At 40.8% G+C, this 18,777-nt stretch overlaps 1 protein-coding gene across 2 annotated transcripts in view; it reads right to left on the bottom strand.

Annotated features, from left to right (window-relative positions):
* Window positions 1–15,890, bottom strand: part of Zbtb11 (zinc finger and BTB domain containing 11) — a 28,999-nt gene extending 13,109 nt beyond the window's left edge. For both annotated transcript variants that reach the window (XM_038344786.1, XM_038344785.1), the window contains exons 1-5: window positions 15,351–15,890; window positions 7,171–7,406; window positions 5,503–5,734; window positions 1,828–2,672; window positions 1,147–1,323 (exon numbers count right to left, since the gene is read on the bottom strand). In XM_038344786.1, coding sequence (XP_038200714.1) covers window positions 1,147–1,323; window positions 1,828–2,672; window positions 5,503–5,734; window positions 7,171–7,406; window positions 15,351–15,660 — 1,800 coding nt within the window. In that variant the 5' untranslated portion in view covers window positions 15,661–15,890. The remainder of the gene's footprint in view (window positions 1–1,146; window positions 1,324–1,827; window positions 2,673–5,502; window positions 5,735–7,170; window positions 7,407–15,350) is intronic.
* Between the last annotated feature and the right edge of the window lie 2,887 nt (window positions 15,891–18,777).

Raw genomic sequence — 18,777 nt, 5'->3', positions numbered from 1 at the left:
TCTTTTGTCCTAAGATCTGTGATATTTCTTTGTATTTCAGAGTAAGACATTTAAAAAACTGGGTAGAAAACAAAACAAAAACCAACTAACTATGTGACAGTATATACCAAGACCCATGATGCCATCCTCAGCACCAATCCATACCAGAAGGAGAGGAAGAGACACTGACATGGAGGCAGTAGTTTCTGACATCAACCCAAGGCTCTGGCCAACAATGTCACTAGGTCTTTTGTTACTGACCTTCAGATTTCTCTGTTTGCAGAGAAGACATTTTAAGGTTGGTTAACGGTTTGCATCCTAATTTCATGGGACTTGAGTAAGGAAAGAACGTGAAAGGTTTCAATTTTTTGGTTTGGGATAGATATCTACCCTCGGTGTACACTGTCCTCTCAAGGACAGTTATGATTCTCCCACCCCACAAAGAGAAGGGAAAATCCCTGGCCAAAAAGTGGTAATGTAATTGTTCTTACTCTCAAAATAGTAAGTAATATCAATTCTTGGAACTTGTTGTTCTATAATAACTTAATAATAATTTAATAATAATAATTTAATCTCAGCTTTCTCTATTACCAATTCTAGTTCAAAATCACTTTATACAATTATTAGTAGAAAAAATTTAGTTGTCTAGGTCTCTTTTTCTGTTACCTTTCCTTTTAATGTTTTTTTTTAATTTTTAGATTGATTAATTTTTATGTGTTTTGTTTTGCCTACATGTATGTATGTGCATGAAACATGTGCCTATGGATGGTTGTGACCCACCATGAGTTGCTGGGAAACACTACTAGGTCCTCTGAAAGAATAACAAATGTTTTTAACTGTTGAGCCATCTCTCTAGGCCCAAGTTTACTGTTTGTAAAAACAAACTTTCACTGTCCTTTCCTGAAGAAGCACAGCTGGAAGAGTGTTCAGGTGGGACAAATAAATAACATGAATTAGAATCTTTTAGGAATATAAGAAGGGTTGGGAGTGTGTTTTTGTAGGCCTGTTATCCCAGCACTTGAAAGCCTGAACTAGGAGAATTGCCTGGGCTTCAGTATAAAACTTCATATTCTATTTTAAAAATGTAGTAGAATAACAGAGCCATCAGTAAGATGAATTCCATTTACGAATGTAGGATCATTTTCAGTTAGCTTTCCAGGTACTTACCGGACATTTGTAATCTCTAGCTCTTTCATGTTTCAATGTATGCATTATAAAGGCATATCGCCTTTGAAAAACCATTCCACATTCCCCACATTTATGAGATGTTTCTTCAGTGTTCTCCTTAGCATCCCTCTTGGGCTGTTTCATCTTTTTACCTCTTTGAACTAATTTCTGGGCCACCTAAGCAGACAGAAAACACAATCTAAGAAAATGTACTTATTATCTCCTGTTTTGAGGCATGCTCTTGCTGGTAGCCCAGGCTGGCCTGGTATCATGTAGCCTAGATTGGCCTCAAACTCACAGCAATCCTTTTGCCTCACATGCAACACCATATGCTGCTTCAGTATCATTTTTAAAGTCATGGGTCATGTTATACATTTGTAATACAATATTTCAAGCAGTAAATTGCACACTTCCCCTCCCACATCTTTTTTTTTTTTTTTTGGTTTTTCGAGACAGGGTTTCTCTGTAGCTTTGAAGCCTATCCTGGAACTAGCTCTTGTAGACCAGGCTGTTCTCGAACTCACAGAGATCCGCCTGCCTCTGCCTCCCGAGTGCTGGGATTAAAGGCGTGCGCCACCACCATCCGGCTCTCCCACATCATTTTTATTGTAGGCATTAAGTTAATTACTAGAATTCCCTCAAGCTAGAGTGACACAAAAATCAACCTATTTTGTATCATACCTGTTGAACTGCCGACTTAGAAATGGCTTTCCGCTTCTGTAACTTTTTCTCCATGCCCTTGTGTAACCGGATGTAGCCCCCTTCATTAACAGATCGCTGTCTAAGCCTACTTCTATAAGTATCATCATCTGGGCCTGAGTCTGTCTTTTTTTCCGTGGTCTCAATTAGCGTTTCCTGATCTTTTAAAGGTTGGTCAGGGCTCTGACTATGATCTGAGAAGTCTTTGGCACTGATGTCCTCAGGCAAGGTGTTATTTCCTATATCACTGTCCTCTTGAGAAATATTGATTATATTCTCTTTTGAAACTTTAGGATGAACATCAGCAACTGTGCCAACTTCTCTGATGACTGCAGTCTCTGTCTCTGGTTGGTTGGTAGTTGTTGCTAAGCTAGCAGTTTCCATTTCAGAATGGGGATCAGTTATACATTCCATGGGGGACACACTAGCTTCAGCCTCTGGAGAAACCTGAGGCGCAGGCTGCCGGCCTGGCTCCACATTCTGTTCTGTTTCTGGTAATTCTCCATTTACCAGTAGTACAATCTCACAATGCCCGAGTTCACTCGACAAAGTTGTGGTTGCTTCATTCCTAGTCACAGGTGGTGCTGTAGTTCCGTTGTGCGCTGGTAAGTCCTGAGTAGATGCAACTGTCTGTACTTCACCTTTCTTATACACTGTCAGTTGCTTTTCTTCCATTAGTTTATGTACACTTTCACAAATTTCTAAAACTTCTGACATAAAAAGATGGCGAGCTAAGATAGCTACATCAGCCATGCTACAAAAGTCAAAACTAAGTACAGAGGTATATGCAAATTCCAGCAAAGGAAGGAAGCTTGCTTTACAAAAACCTGTATGAAACAAGAAAGAAGAAAAAGTCAATCACCATGAAACGACTTTCTAAGAATAGCACAGATTTGTGACAAGGAAAGAATATAGTGAAAAGCCAACTGTTACCATTATTCTACACTTAGTTACCACTGGATTTTCTCTCATTTCTGGTTGCTGTTAAACAACCCTGACTAACTCACATTCATGAGCTGAGTCTCTACACCACTGTAAAGAAGAAAATAACAGACTTACTACCTCAAGAGCGGTTATAAGGCAGCCATTTTCAAACTGTACTCCTTAGAACCCTGGGGGTTCCTCACTTCCCTTCAAGAAACAGTTGCTGGAGAATAGAGGGTAAAAAAGGGGAGGGGATAGGAAAATGAGTAGACAGGGACCAACCAACCTGTCCCCTTACCTCTCTTCACATGTTAAAGATAGTTACATTTTCTAATCATAGTTGACCATAAAAAATTTAACTGAACAAAGTATTCTACATGCGGACATTAAAAACAAAGATTTGGAGCCAGTGAGATGACTCAGTGGTAAAGGCTCTTGCTAACTTGAGGCCATTCTCTAGAACCCACACAGAGAAAGATAACCAATTTCCACAAGTTGTCTTCAGACTTCAACAACTGTGCCTTGCGTGGCACACAAGTGCCCCCACACCTACACCCATACTAAATAAATGTATTTAAAAAACAACCACCTAATTTTGAGCCCAGGGATGTAGATGTAGCTCAGTTGCTAGAATTCATGATTAGCAGGAAGAAGTGGGATTGACCTTCTTAACATGTAAAACCAGGTGTGGTGTATCCCTATCCCTGTAATTCTAGCATTCAAAAATTGGAGCAAGGAAGATCAAAGTTCAAAGTCATATCTTGGGCTACATAAGGTTCAAGGTCAGTCTGGGATACATAAAACCTTATCTTCAATTTAAAGCAAGGGTTACTAAATATTTTCTGCAATGTATCAAGTAATAAATACTGCAGGTCATAAGGTATCTGTCATAACCACTCTGCTTTGACATTATAGCTGAAAAGGAGATTCAATGGGTAGAGATGCCCAACTTTCATTACAAAAATAGAAAGGAGAATAGATACTGGGCTACAGTTTGCTTATCTTAGATTCCAAGAATAATTACATCATAATCATTAGTTAATACTATGAAGTATTGGATTGTTATTTTTGTAACAGGGTAAGTTCAATTTGCTTTTCAGTGCTTTACTTTCAGTGGTAATTTTTAATTCATATATATATATATATATATATATATATATATGAATATAGTGTAAATGTAAGAAAATGTAAGAAAAAAGCACTATACAGTGATGACCGTAATACTATTTTCACAAACAGATGGTGATGAAGTTGTATAAGAGTACAAGTAAAAGTCAGTGCACAAAGACACTAAGAACAATCAATAAATAAATCAGGGACCTCCTAAAACTGAAAAGCTTCTGCAAGGCAAAGAAAGGATATAGTAAATAAGACAAAATGACAGCCTATAGAATGGGAAAAGATCATCACCAATCCCGTATGTGACAGAAGAGTAATCTCCAAAATATATAAAAAAACTCAAAAAGCTCGATATCAAAATACAGAATAATCCAATTAAAAAAATGGAGTTCCGAGCTAAACAGAGAATTCTCAGCAGAAGAAACTCAAATGGCTGAAAGACATTAAAGGAATTGCTCAACATCCTTAATCATCAGGGAAATGCAAATCAAAACAATTGGAGATATCATCTTATACCTGTCAGAATGTCTAATATCAAAAGTACTGAGGACAGGAGCTGGAGAGATGGCTCAGAGGTTAAGATCACTGGATGTTCTTCCAGAGGTCCTGAGTTCAATTCCCAGCAACCACATGGTGGCTCACAACCATCTGTAATGAGATCTGGTGTCCTCTTCTGGCCTGCAGGCATACATGCAGGCAGATGCTGTATACATATATAATAAATAAATCTTTAAAAAAAAAGATGTGTGTATTTGTGTGTGTGTGTTTGTTGGGGAGTAGCAAGGGTGTTTGATTTTTGTAGGTCTTCATATATTCTGGTTAGTCATTTCAGTATGATATTCAGTTACCAGACTTTTATTTACCATTTGTAAGCTGTCTCTTCACTGTTTTTTTCTCCTTTTGCTACTCAATGTCAAGAAATCTCATTCATCAATTCTTTCAAAAAGTCCTTGCCTATGTCTGTATCTTGGAAGTATTTCCCCAGTAGTTCAAAGTTTCTAGTCTTACATTAAGATCTTTGACCCACGTTTTAATTATTTTGGTAAAAGATATGTATCTAGTGTCATTCTCCTTGAATAAATCCAGTTTGCCCAACACTATGTTAAAGTAGTGTTTTTACCCAATGTCTGTTTGTCAAAAGTAAGGTTCTAACAATATGGGTTCATTGCTAGGCCCCTCTACTATATTCCATTGTCCCAAAATTCTGCTTTTATGCCAGAACCATGTTTTCTTGTCACTTTGGCTCTGTACTATAACCTAGTATGGGATTTCCAGCTGAGATCCGAAGATATATTTGTCTACACCTGGTCCCTTAATGTATTCAATTTACAATAATACTGTTAGAGGGTTTATTTTTCTTTCTTTTAATTTTTTGTTTTGTTTTCGTTTTGGAGGCAGGGTCTTACTATGTAGCTCTGGCTGTCCTGAAACTCACTACATAGACCAACCTGACACTGAACCTGTAAAGATCTGCCTGCCTCTGCCCCCCAAGTGCTAGGATTAAAAGCATGTGTCACTATTCCTGGCTCTGAATTTTTTTTATCTGAAAGACACAGGTTTCCCTTCGAGAATATGCTTATTAATAAATAGCAAAGGGTATTACAAAAATCTTACCAGAAAGATCCACGACCGCCTCATGACTAGAAACAGCTCCCTTCTCAATAAAAAGATCTCGAAAATATTCACTATTTGCTGACAGAACAGACTTATGAGCTTTGTACTCTTCACCTTCAATTAACAATGTAACATCACAGAATTGGTTGGAAAGCCTCTGTTCATTCAGCTGTTTCAAAACTGCCTGGCAATGTTTTGGAGAAGAACGTTTTACCACTCCTTTGGTGTCAACCTGTCAAAACATGTTTAAGATCAAGAGATGTATTTTATTTTTAAAAAAAGGAAAAAAAAGAAAAAAAAGAGAAATGTATTATATATACCCTTAACAAAAATCCATTAATTTTTAATAGGCAAACAATTTGTTATCTATAATCTTAAGTAAATTACATTACTATTTTCTGCATTTCTAAAAGACCGGATCTCTCTATGTAGTTTTGGCTAACTTAGAACTCACTAAGTAGACCAGTTTTGCCTAGAACTCAGAGGTCCTCCGGCTCTGCCTTCCAAGTGTTGGGACTAAAGGTGTGCACCACCATACTCAGCCATGCTGTTTTACTTGATCCTAGCCAAAAACTGTCCTACTTTTTGATGCCTCTTCTTTCTGGGCAAAAAGGTTATGATGTATGTATGACACCGATTTAGTAGTCTAAAACAAAACATATGAACAAGTCAGCAAACACAACCAAAAGCCTAGCCACAAATTAAAGTATGGCAGCACACACCTTTAATTCTGGGATTCAGAAGCAGGAGGATTTCTGTTGAGTTCTGGATCATCCTGTTTTACACAGAAAGTTTGAGAACTGCCAGAGATACAATAAAGAGACCCTATCTCAAAAAAGTACAACAAAAACCTAGCAAGGAAGACAGAGATGTAACTCAGATGGTAGAGTGTTCCCTAACACATATGAAGGCCTAGATTTGATCCCAGCACCTCATAAACCACCATCTGTAGAACATGACTGTAATACCTAAAGGCAGACAGGACTATCACAACTTCAACGTCATCCTCACCTACCTATTTCAAGGCCAGCCTTGACTACAACAAACCCTGTCTCAAAAACACCCAACAAGCAGAGTCCTTGTTAGAGTAATTTGCTATGCAACCCACAGCCTAATTCAGAAAAATATTCCATAAACTTGTGCCAGTGCATCATTACAAAAGAGGGGAGGAATTAAATCAGGATACTAATTAAGAACAAATAGGATACTATATTATTTGTGAAGAATTATGTTCAATGAAGATTAACAACTAGTGTACACTTAGCTCATACAACATAGTAGGCAATCAACATATCTTAAATAAGCTTTACTTTGGAGCAGTGGTTATCAATCTGTGAGTCTCAACCCTGCTGGGAGTCAAAAACCCTTTGAGAGGGGTCACATATCGATATCCCGCAGATCCTATCGATATTTATATTACCATTTATAACAGCAAAATTACAGTTATGAAGTAGCAACAAACGATTTTATTGTTTTTAATTGTTGGGAGTAGCCACAATATGAGGAAGCATATTAAAGGGTCGCGGCATTAGAAGGTTGAGAACTGCTGCTTTAGACAATACAACCCCTTCAGTTTCAGCACTCACAGCCTAACAATGTTACTGACTTGGAAAAATGAACAACCAAAAAAACCTTTAAGAATGAAAGTTAGATAGAAAGCACACTTACAAATACAAGTTCATGTTTAGATACTGGTTTCTTTTTTGAAGACTTGGAGGCTGTGGTTGGAGGTGAAGTGAAGTTGCTCAGGTCATCCTCTGATTCATTACTTTCTTCTCCAGATTCAAGGTCCAACCCCAATTCTTCCAACATTTCTGAAGCATCTGATATTGGACGGGAGCGATCAAGCTTCTCCTGGCATTTGCTACACTGTTTTATGTAATCTTTAACTTGTTTTAATATACCTTCAGTCCAAAAACAAAAAACAAAACAACAAAATTAACATCAAGTAGGAACAGAGTGTTCCTACTTGACAGTTGAAGAATTTTATGCATACACTAATTTATGTTCAGATGCATATGCAAGCACACTCACACCCATGAAGAATGCAGAGTGAATTCTTCAGAATGTGAGATATATTATCTCAAAAATGTAAGTATATGAATTATAGTTTGTTTCCACATTGAGACAGACTTTCTCTTACTTATTATCAAGTATTCAATTTCACCTAGCACAAGATGATTATATATCCCAGCCCATTTCTTTGTGGATTACAAGGCATCCTTGCAATAAAATAGTTGCATTTTGTATAATGATGTTTGTGACAGCTATGGACCAAATAGATGACAACGATACTATAATATAGCTCATACCATCTAGGTTCATCGAAGTACATTTTATATTCACAAAACCTCAAAATCACCTAATACATTCCTCAGTACCTACAATATATCCCTGTTGTTAAATACATGAAGCCAATACTCACCTGTCTTGACCTATACAAATAGTTAATATGGCTCAAACCATAATGAGAAACATTTTTTTCCAAATTATTTTAAAAATCCCCATTATACCTCATGCAGAAATAAATCTATTGGGCTAGAGAGATAGATCAGCAGTTAAGTGGACCTGAGTTCAGTTTCCAATGGGTCAGATAGCTTACAACTGCCTGTAACACCAATTCTAGTGGATCCCTCTTCTGGCATCTATTGGCACCCACACATGGCACAAAAGTACGTACATGTACATATGTACGTACATACACATACACACACACACACAAAAAAATCAGGTCTTTTGACTTTAAGCCTCTCAGACACTAGCATACAACTCTGTTGTTCTTTAAGTCTATGCCTTTGCAAATGTTTTTTGAATAGTTATACTAAACCTTAATCATTTGTGTGTATTTGTGTATGTGTGTTTGTGTATTAATCTGTCTAGTACTGCTTTCTAACAGAGCATCAACAATTGTCATTTGTAACGAGAATTTATTTAGTCAGTTCCTGAAGCTGGGAATCTAAGACTAAGGCCCACATATGAAGAAGGCTGGCCTTCATAACAGCAGAAGATGTGTGGCAATAAGCAGCTAGAGAGGCTGACTCCTGTGTCATTCCAAATCTACTCTCCACAATGAACCTACTCTTGTTATGATATTGCTTTAACAAGACTGCATAGATGGGGCTGGAGAGATGTCTCAGAGGCTAAGAGCAGTGGTTGTTCTTCCAGAGGTTCTGCCAGCAACCACATGGTGGCTCACAATCATCTATAATGAGATCTGTTGCCCTCTCTAGAACTTCACACACCCCTTTTAAATTAATTTTTCTTTATTTTTATTTTATTTTGATTATATCTTGCCCGCCTTCCCCTTCACCAGTGTCTCTCACAAAACACTTAATTATGAATCTATATACCTGAACCACTGGATAGGTGCTGGGAACTGAACCTGGGTTCTCTGCAAGAGCAACAAATGCTCTTAACTACTGAGCTACCTCTCCAGCCCTAATACACCTTAAAAAAAAGTTTGCTGGGCGGTGGTGGTGAATGCCTTTAATCCCAGAACTCAGGAGGCAGAGGTAGGTGGATCTCTGTGAGTTCGAGGCCAGCCTGGTCTACAAGAGCTAGTTCCAGGACAGGCTCCAAAACTACAGCAAAACCCTGTCTCAACTTTAATCCCAGCACTTGGGAGGCAGAGGTAGGCGGATCTCTGTGAGTTCGAGACCAGCCTGGTCTATAGAGGGATTTCCATGACAGCCACAACTGCTAGGACTGTTATATAAAGAAATCTTGTCGAGAGAGAGAGAGGGAGAGAGAGGAGAGAGAGAGAGAGAGAGAGAGAGAGAGAGAGAGAGAGAGAGAGAGAGAGACAACTATGGCAAAATTTTTACTCCATATCATGCTGTTAATCTTGCAATTGCTCTTAATATTTTGTGACGAGAAAAAATACCACAAGAATAGAATGCTCAATTCCTTGTATGTGTAGATTCCTATGCATAAGAGTAATTTTTACCCATTCTTACCCATTTGAATTAAGACACAATGTCACTCAGTTGTCAGAAGACTTCACAAGGAACTATTCCTACTCTCTTCTCATCTAGAGCTTTTCTAACTGTTCATCAAAAACAGCACTAAGCTTGGCGTGGTGCGCACACTTTTAATCCCAGCACGCAGGAAGCAGAGAAGGCAGATCTCTGTAAATTTGAAGCCATCCTGATTTACACAGAAAGTTACAGAACAGAGTTACAGAGACCCTGTCTTAAAATAAGTAACAGCACAGAAAAATTAACAGTACATTTTATGAAGGCATCTTATAATCACTAAGAGCATGTCTTGTGACAAAGGAAGTTAAGATATACAAGCTGGATGCTTTTATGATGTTTCTTCTAAAATAACATTATCCAATGAGAAACATTTAAACTACATGATGTAAAAATGAGGTTGAAGTATTTGTATCTATATCGTGCTTAGTCTTTTTGATGTTTACATTGTGCGCCAAGCATTTACCAAGCTCTACCTGGCAAGAAATCTCCCTTTCCATTTAGCAGAACTGGTTTTAATGCTCTTCAATACAAGATTATTTTCCCAAAAAGGTCCCCTGGGTCATAGTTCTTTGAATGTCAAGTTACTAATAAAAGATTGTTCTTGGGTTGCAGAGATGGCTCAGCAGTTAAGAACACTGGCTGCTCTTCAGGAGGTCCTGAGTTCATTTCCTTGCACTCACATGGTGGCTCACAACCATCTATGATGCCCTCTTCTGTCAGTAAGGCATACATGCAAAAAGAGTACTCATAAATAGAAATAAATAAATCTTACAAAAATGTGTTGTTCATAGAGTATAGAAACAGAAAAATAGGCCGGGTGGTGGTGGTGCATGCCTCTAATCCCAGAACTCAGGAGGCAGAGGTAGGTGGATCTCTGTGAGTTCGAGGCCAGCCTGGTCTACAAGAGCTAGCTAGTTCTAGGACAGGCTCCAAAGCTACAAAGAAACCCTGTCTCAAAAAAACCAAAAAAAAAAAAAAAAAAAAAAAAAAAGAAGAAACATAAAAATAAATTTTACATTGAGTACCTTACTTAACCTAAAAATAAAAACCAAAAACAAATGAACAAAACCCAAACTGGGTCTAAAGAAATGAAATGACTCTGACACCCTCATGGTGGCTCATAACTCCCATAATTCCAGTTCCAAAGGATTCAGTGTTCTGGCCCTCACAGGCACTAGGCACACAAGTGGTACACAGATATACATGGTGATAAAACATCCACATACCTGAAATAAAATATATATATTTATATGTATTTTTAATCAAAAACTTTTGAGTATCAACATGATTTCACAAATAAGAAATTCTGTACCTGACTCCATGTGATGGGCCAGTCATATGTACACTAAAATTATTGTTTAAAACTACCTCAAAGTGGATGGAAATATGGCTCAGGTTAAGAGTACTGACTGTTCTTTCAGATGTTCTGAGTTCAATTCCCAGAAACCACATGGTGACTCACAACCATCTATAGTAAGATTTGATGCCCTCTCCTGGCATGCAAGTTAAAACATGTAGACAGAACACTATATACATAATAAATAACTCAATCTTTGCCAAAAATTAAACCAAAAAAACCCTAAAAGCAACATATAAAAACATAACACACGTTATAAAATATACATGACCTTTTAGACTGCATCCTTAAAGTATCTCATTATGCGAACACATAAAATATCCTAACTTGGAAAACATGAATTAGAAAATGTATAGTCCAGCCTGGCAAAGAAACTCTGTCGTCTCAAACAATCAAACAAAACTATGAGCATTTAAGTCAAACATGGAATGGGTACTTATATAACAAAACAGCCTGTGAACCGTTTCTTGCTCTAGAAAAAGGGCTTTTGTTTGTTTTTAGACAGGGTCTCAATACGTAGCTCTGGCTATCCTGGAACTTACTTTGTAGACCAGGCTGGCCTGTAACTCACAGAGATCCACCTGCCTTTGTCTCCCAAGTGCTGGGATTAAAGGTGTGTACCACTACACCTGGTCAGGGTTTCTGAACCCTAGTAATATAAATGCTTCAATTTATGATGGGATTATAATCAAAATAATCTCTTTGTGAGTTGAAAAATCCTTAAGTGTAATACGTTTAATTCACCTAATCTATCAAACATCATAGTTTTGTAGTGCATTTTAAAGCATTAGATGTTTACCAGTTTTCACCTGCTAAGAATTTTGATTCACTCTGGATGCATAGAAATGTTATAATAGCATATTCCAGCTCTGGGGGAAAATCAGAATCATACAGCAGAGGGAAGCAGTACATGAAATTAATAAAGTAGGACACTGGTAAGTCTTTTTCTGTATTTAGACAGAGTCTCACTGGATAGCTCTGGCTAGACTCAAACTCACTATATAGACAAGGCTGCCTCTGCCTCTCAAGTGGTGGGATCCATTCATTACCTGTAGAATTGTCTTTAATATGTTGTAACATACTATACCTTTATATTCAATAAATATCTGCCCAAACCAATCTGAACAAAATGCAGCTATGACTCTAGTTTACTCTTCAGAATTTCAGCTCCTTGAAAATTTAATTCAGATTTCTTGGGATGGAGTTAAGTTCTCCCTATACAGTCCTCAATGTTGCAGTGAACCTCTTCTACTTCTGTAAAAATGGGATTAGATTGCTAGAATCAAAGGCCTGGCTTAATTCAGATATTTTTTCATTTCATTTATTTGTTTGTTTGTTTTTAGAGACAAGGTTTCTCTGTGTAGCCCTGTCTGTCCTAGAATTCACTCTGTAGACCAGGATGGCCTCAAACTCAGAGATCTGCCTGCTTTTGCTTCCCAAGTGCTAGGATTAAAGGCAGACATCACCACATCTTACTTAATTCGGGTATTTTTTAAAATATAAAACGAGGGCTGCAGAGATGACTAGCAGTTTGGAGCAGCTGTTCTTACACCCACGTGATATAGGTGGGTCTTCTTTCTATGTGTTGCTTCATTGGTTAATTAATAAAGAAACTGCTTGGCCTGATAGGTCAGAACATAGGTGGGTGGAGTAGACAGAACAGGATGCTGGGTAGAAGGCAGTGAGACAGACGCCATAGCTCTCCTCTCTGAGATGGACACAGGTTAGAATCATCCCAGTAAGCCACCACTCGTGGTGCTACACAAATTAATAGAAATGGGTTAATCAAGATGTGAGAGTTAGCCAGTAAGAGGCTAGAGCTAATGGGGCAAGCAGTGTTTAAAAGAATACAATTTGTATGTTGTTATTTCGGGGCATAAGCTAGCCAGGCGACTGGGAGCCAGGAGGCAGGAAGAGGCCGCAGCTCCTTCTACACCCACGTGGTATCTCACAGCCATCCAACTCCAGTTCCAGGATCCAACACCTTCTGGCCTCTGTGGGCATCAGTGAGCACATACAAGCAAAACATCCATACACATAAAATAAATAATCTTAAAAAAAGAAATGTAAATAAAAACTGAGAGTAACTCTGGACTGTATCCACAAAGGAATTCTCTAAGGAAGAGAAAGACTATCAAGAGTTTTGAAAATAGGCTTGATTTGAACAAAGTTAATAAACCTAACAAAAATTACAATTTAGAACAAATGAGATAATGCAACAAATAAAGGCCCTTGCTGCTCAACCTGACTGCTGCAGTACGAAAAGCATGAGCTCCCTATGGCATGCATGAATACACACACGCCAATAATAATAATAATAATAATAATAATAATAATAATAATAATAATAATAATTTAATAAGTATTAATTTGACTGGGCAGTGGTGATGCACACCTTTAATCTCAGCACTTGGGCAACAGAATCAGGAAAAATTTCTGAGTTCAAGGCCAGCCTGTTCTACAAAGAGAGTTCCAGAACAGCCAGAATTTAGAGAAATCCTGTCTCAAAAAACAAAATAAAAAACTTAGAGGGACTGGGGAGATGGCTCAGTACTTAAGAGTACTTATGCTCTCTTAAGAGGACCAGGGCTCAATTCACAGGACCCATGATAAGGTGGCTCACAACCATTTATAACTCCAGCTACAGGGAATTCAACAGGCATGCATGTAGTGCACACACATGCATGCCGGCAAAAAGATACACATAATTAAATCCAAAAAAGCTTAAAAATATATAAACACTATAAGCAAAACTGCTTTACTCATAGGTGAAGTCACTATAATTTATACAATTTTTCCAAAGCAATGGCATAATTCTTCCCAATAAAATCTCTTAGTCCTAACTGAGCAGCCAAAATATAGAAACAATAAATATTTATACTTCTGGGAAAGATTTATTAAAAAGTCAAGTATGAGTCAGGTAATGGGGGTGCACGCCTCGGGAGGCAGAGGCAGGGGTATCTCTGTGAGTTTGAGCCTGGTCTACAAGAGAGGGAGTTCCAGGACAGGCTCCAAAGCTACAGAGAAACCTTGTCTCAAAAAAAAAAAAAATTACTTACTGTTCTTACAGAAGACCCCAGTTCAATTCTCAGCACCCACACTCACAATGTTCTTTAACTCCAATTCTATGGACTCCAATGCCCTCCTCTGACCTCCATGGGCAGCTGGTATATACATTGTGCACATACATATATACAGGGAATATATTCCCATACATTAAATTAAAAATATGCTTTTCTGCTTTCATGTACTTCCCAGGAGATCAAAAATTTTAGGGCTATTCTCTCTCTCTCGGTTTTTCGAGACAGGGTTTCTCTGTGTAGCAGTCCTAGCTGTCCTGGAATTAGCTCTTGCCTCGAACTCACAGATATCTGCCAGCCTCTGCTTCCCGAGTGCACCACCACCGTCCAGCTATGGCTATTATTTTCTAGTCCCCAAAATAATCAGTTACACCAGGTCCGGTGACACAAGTTCATAATCCCATGCTAGTAAGGCCTTCGAGGCCAGCCTAAGTAATTTATAAGTAATCTAAGCCTAAATAGATGAGTCAATGAATCACAGTAGCCTAATCTTTTCTCACAGTTCCAGGGGCCGTTTTGACAAAATCAAAAGATTATTAAAACAGGCGGGTGTGGTGGCCCACGCCTTTAATCCCAGGCAGAGGCAGGTGGACCTGAGTTCAAGGCTAGACAGAGGGAGTTCCAGACAGCCAAGGCTGTTACACAGAGAAACCGTGTCTCGGAAAAAAAAACACACACAAAAAACAGGATCTGACATCACCGAAATTGGTAAATCAGGGCTGTAATCTCAACACTTGAGAGGCTGAGGCAGGAAGATTGTCATACTCAAAACAAGGGGGGAAACATGCCCAACGCGGTATAGATTCTTCCTAATAAAATCTCTTATGACGGTGTGCCCGTTTTGCCCCTTGCCCCAAGAAAAAGTATGTCAGTCTTTAAGACCACCTAAGGCTCTAAAAAAGGGCCTCCAAACTCCTGCTCACGATTACTCCTAACAACTGCGTTATTCCTTTTATTATGTCGCAGTTACAGAATCAGAGAAATGTGGGCAGGGGAATGCAGAGATTCCCAAACCCACTGGCCCAATCCAAGCGGGCTCGCTGCCGACAGCAGCCCAGGGTCGAGGCGAGCCACCGAGGGCAGAGAGGAGGGGTCTGAGCCTCGGGGCTCGGCCCGCCCCCCTTCCCTAGGCGCCTGAGGAGGCGGGCCCAGGGAGGCCGCGCCCCAGCCTCCGCGGCTGGCCCTGCCCCGGGGGAAGCCCCCTGAAGCCCCACCCCGGGCGAGGGTCCGCCCCCCGTCTGCCGGGCCTCCTTCCTGTGGGGAAGTGCGGCTGCTTTGGCGTCCCCCGCCCGTTCGTGCGGCCGCAGCGCAGCCGAACGCCCGCCTGCCAGGGGCCAGGCGCCCGAGCCCCGAGGCTCGGGACGGCGCACGCAGGCCTCGTGGGCGGGCCGTGGCCCGCAAGCCCGCCGCCCTGCCGCCCGGGCCGGCGCTCACCTCGCCACCAGTACGTCTTCGACAGGTCGTGCCAGGTCTGATGCCGGGTGTGGTGAGTGCCCCCGGGGCCCAGGTGGGCCGCCTCTATGAGGCCCTGGCGCCGCTCCGGCTGCAGCACGACCTCCAGCTCCGCAAAGGTCTTGCGGTGCCGCTGCCGCCGCTGGTAGTACAGGGTCCCGCCGCGCACCACGTAGCAGGCGGCGGCCTTGCGGATTTTCCGCTTGACATTGCCCTCGGTGCCCGGCGCGTACGGCTCCCGTTCGTTCGTCAGATAGCGCAGGATGGCCCGATAGCTTTCCTCGCTTGACATCGCCGATGGCAGCGCCCTGAGGGCGCCTGTCAGCGGCCGGGAAAGGCAGACAGCGCTCCGGCTCTGTCCAGATGCAACGGCAGTGGCGACAGCGCAAGGAGCAACGCCCACGCCTGTGGTGGGCGCTCTCGGAGTGCGCCCGCGGCTCCAAGGGAGAACCGACGACTCGGTAACCAGGGGGAACTGCACTTCTGCAGCGCGCGGGATCCGCTGGCCACTGACAAAATGGCTGCTGCACCACCGGAAGTGACGCGCGTGCGGGGCGTGGCCCGAGGCCCGATTGGAGCGCTCTCGGTTTCTGGCTCTGAGGGAGCCGGCGGAGTGACGTCAATGCTGCGGGAGGACATTTTGGAAGAGGGTACGCGCCTTCTGGCAGATGCGAGGGTCTTCGGCAGACATATTAAGTCCTGGCAGGTTTTTTTTCCCCTTTTCCCACGCTCTCTAAAAAACCACGTGTTCGAGCTGTTCGGTGTTTGTTGCCCCAACAGAGACCCTCCCCCACCCAAAGAGTAAAGGAGACCTTTTTCTGTCTATGACACTCGATATACTGGATTCCGCCAATTTTGAAATTAGAAATCGCTTCCCACTGTCTGGGATCTGGGCAAAAATAGTCGCAGTATTATCAAGAATCAGGTGTCTCAATGTTATGAATTATCCTATTAGAACTACCTCCAAACTCCAAACTATCTCCAAGGAATAGCAAGATTTTTCTAGAATCATCATCGTGGTGACGACTGTGCAGGCCCAGATTATTCAGATGGCTCTGAGGTTAAGAGCACTCTCAGCTCATACTGTAACTGAGTCCCAGAGGATCTGACACCTTCACACCAATACACATAAAATTAAATAAGCTATTTAAAATTAACACGGACAGGCAACTTGGATTACCTACATTCCTTGTCGCAGTATGCTGTTCTCTTGGAATGCTGGGACACTTGGTGCGCTTCGCTAAACTGTAAGTTCCAGGCTTCCCAACCCATGGGCTTTGGCTGAAAGTACCATTAATGTTTTTCGGATTGAAGCATAGAGATCTTGGAGGGTTTTAGGCTACTGTCGGTGAAGAAAAAGCAGATGGTTGTGCCCTCAGGAGGAAGGGATTAGGGTTTCTCCTACCATAATGGAAATGAAGAGCACCTTCCCTAGCCCCTAAGAGTAATGCACATATCCAAACCCATGTAAGGATTTTGATCTGTACTGGATGTGACCTCACGATTCTAATACTACTTTAAAAATATTAGCAAGATTTTTTAATAAAACCTTGAGAATACAGGGAAAATGAGGTAGTTAAGTCCAACTAAGAAAATAACCCAATTTTCTTTTTGAAGTCATTAGTAAGTATCTGGAGGTAACAGGAAATGTTATTAGTACTTTCTTTTGTTGATCCAATTTTCTTCGTCAGGCTTTATTTAACCTTGTGCTTATTCTAGCTCTTTGTGGGCTACCTGTGCCATAAGTCAACTGTCTTAAGAGATTGTCCTGTTCTTATGTCCTTGCAAGGATCTGCATTCCACATGATAAGACTATTTTTTTACACCAATTAATGGATTTTTAGGGGAAAGATCATTGTACTAGGCTAGTCCCCAACCCTTAACAATCCTACCTCAGACTCTTTGAATGCCAAAATTAAAGACTGCATCTGCTTTGCTTTTGTGCACACCTATGTTAGCAGGCTGACAAATTTGGGGGCTCAGTTGGAAAGGTGTCAGTTGACAGGGTCTCATGTACTCCAGGCTTGACTCATTCATTGCATAGCCAAGGTGACCTTAAACTTCTAAGAAAATTTAAAATTTGATACAGCTTTATTACTTCAAGAAACAAGTACAATATTCCATACTTAAGCAATACTGAGCTGGGTGCTGATGGCACATACCTTTAATGCTAACACTTGGGAGGCAGAAGTAGGCGTGTCTACGCAGTTGAGGCCAGCCTAGTCTAGAGTTCCAAGATTACCAGAAGTACAAAAAGTTTCCAAAACCAAAAAATCAAAAGCTAAACATAGCATCGAACTGTAATTTAAATACTCCAGTAGGAAAATTCTGAGCTGGAGGCCAGAGTAGGCAATAGGTCTGTCAACCTTTCTCAAAAGAACACAGGTGGGCGCGGTGACACCTGACTTTAAATCCCAGCACCCAAGAGGTAGTAGGTGAACTGGAAACCTAGGACAGCCAGAGCCAGACATCTCAACATAACAGCTGGATGTACTGGTGGTGCACTGCTACACTGCTATATATAGTCCTGGCAATAAGACAATCTGGAGCTTCCATCAGTCTTCAAACTAAAAACGGCAGTTTTCACTGCTCATCACAGAACAGATTAATAATTTTAAATTCCTTAGAGCCAAGAATAGCTGAAGCACTAGTCAATAAAAGGCAAACCCAATATAATTCTTTAACGAACAAAGGGTAGTGAATTTTACCAATCTAGATTAACAAAGTACTGCCAACATCCTAGGACTGACTGAAAGCTTTGTAAAGTTAAATATGCCTTTAATGCTTCCCCATATGCAATTGACTGGGTTTGATCCCTAGCACTGCAAGGAAACCCTACATTGTGGGGGGGGATAGTGAGTTAGGAAGTTTCATGGAGCCAGGTTGATGATGGTACATGCCTTTAATCCTAGGAATTAGGAGGCAAAGGAAGGTGGATCTTTGGAGTTAGAGGTCAGCCTATCCACAAGCAGGTTCCAGGACAGAGAAACCCTGTCTCGAAAAAACAAAATACACAGGTTTCATGGCGGCTGGCCTTGAACTGTTTTTATGTCTTCCCACATGCTGGGATCATAGCTGTGCTCCAGACACAGCTCACACCCATATCATTTTGTTTGCCGTCTCTTCAACTGTTATATTAGGCATTATTGCTGAGATAAAAAACATTTTTAAAGTTTTCCAGACAGTCTCATTATATAGCTCTGGCTGTCCTGGAACTCAGAGATCCACTTGTCCCTGCCTCCTGAGTTTAAAAGTGTGCAACAGAGCATGACTAGTAAAAAAAATAAACATTTTTAGCTGGAGATTGAACATCAGGAACTCAGGCAACCTAAACATACAGTCTGTGGCTAAGACACCCTCCCCCCATACACCGTGTTTTATGAAAGGGAAAAGAAAGTCCAACACCACC

This window comes from Arvicola amphibius, chromosome 10, assembly GCF_903992535.2.
Source record: "Arvicola amphibius chromosome 10, mArvAmp1.2, whole genome shotgun sequence".
Classification (NCBI taxonomy): Eukaryota; Metazoa; Chordata; class Mammalia; order Rodentia; family Cricetidae; genus Arvicola; species Arvicola amphibius.
This window is presented reverse-complemented; position numbering and strand designations above follow the sequence as displayed.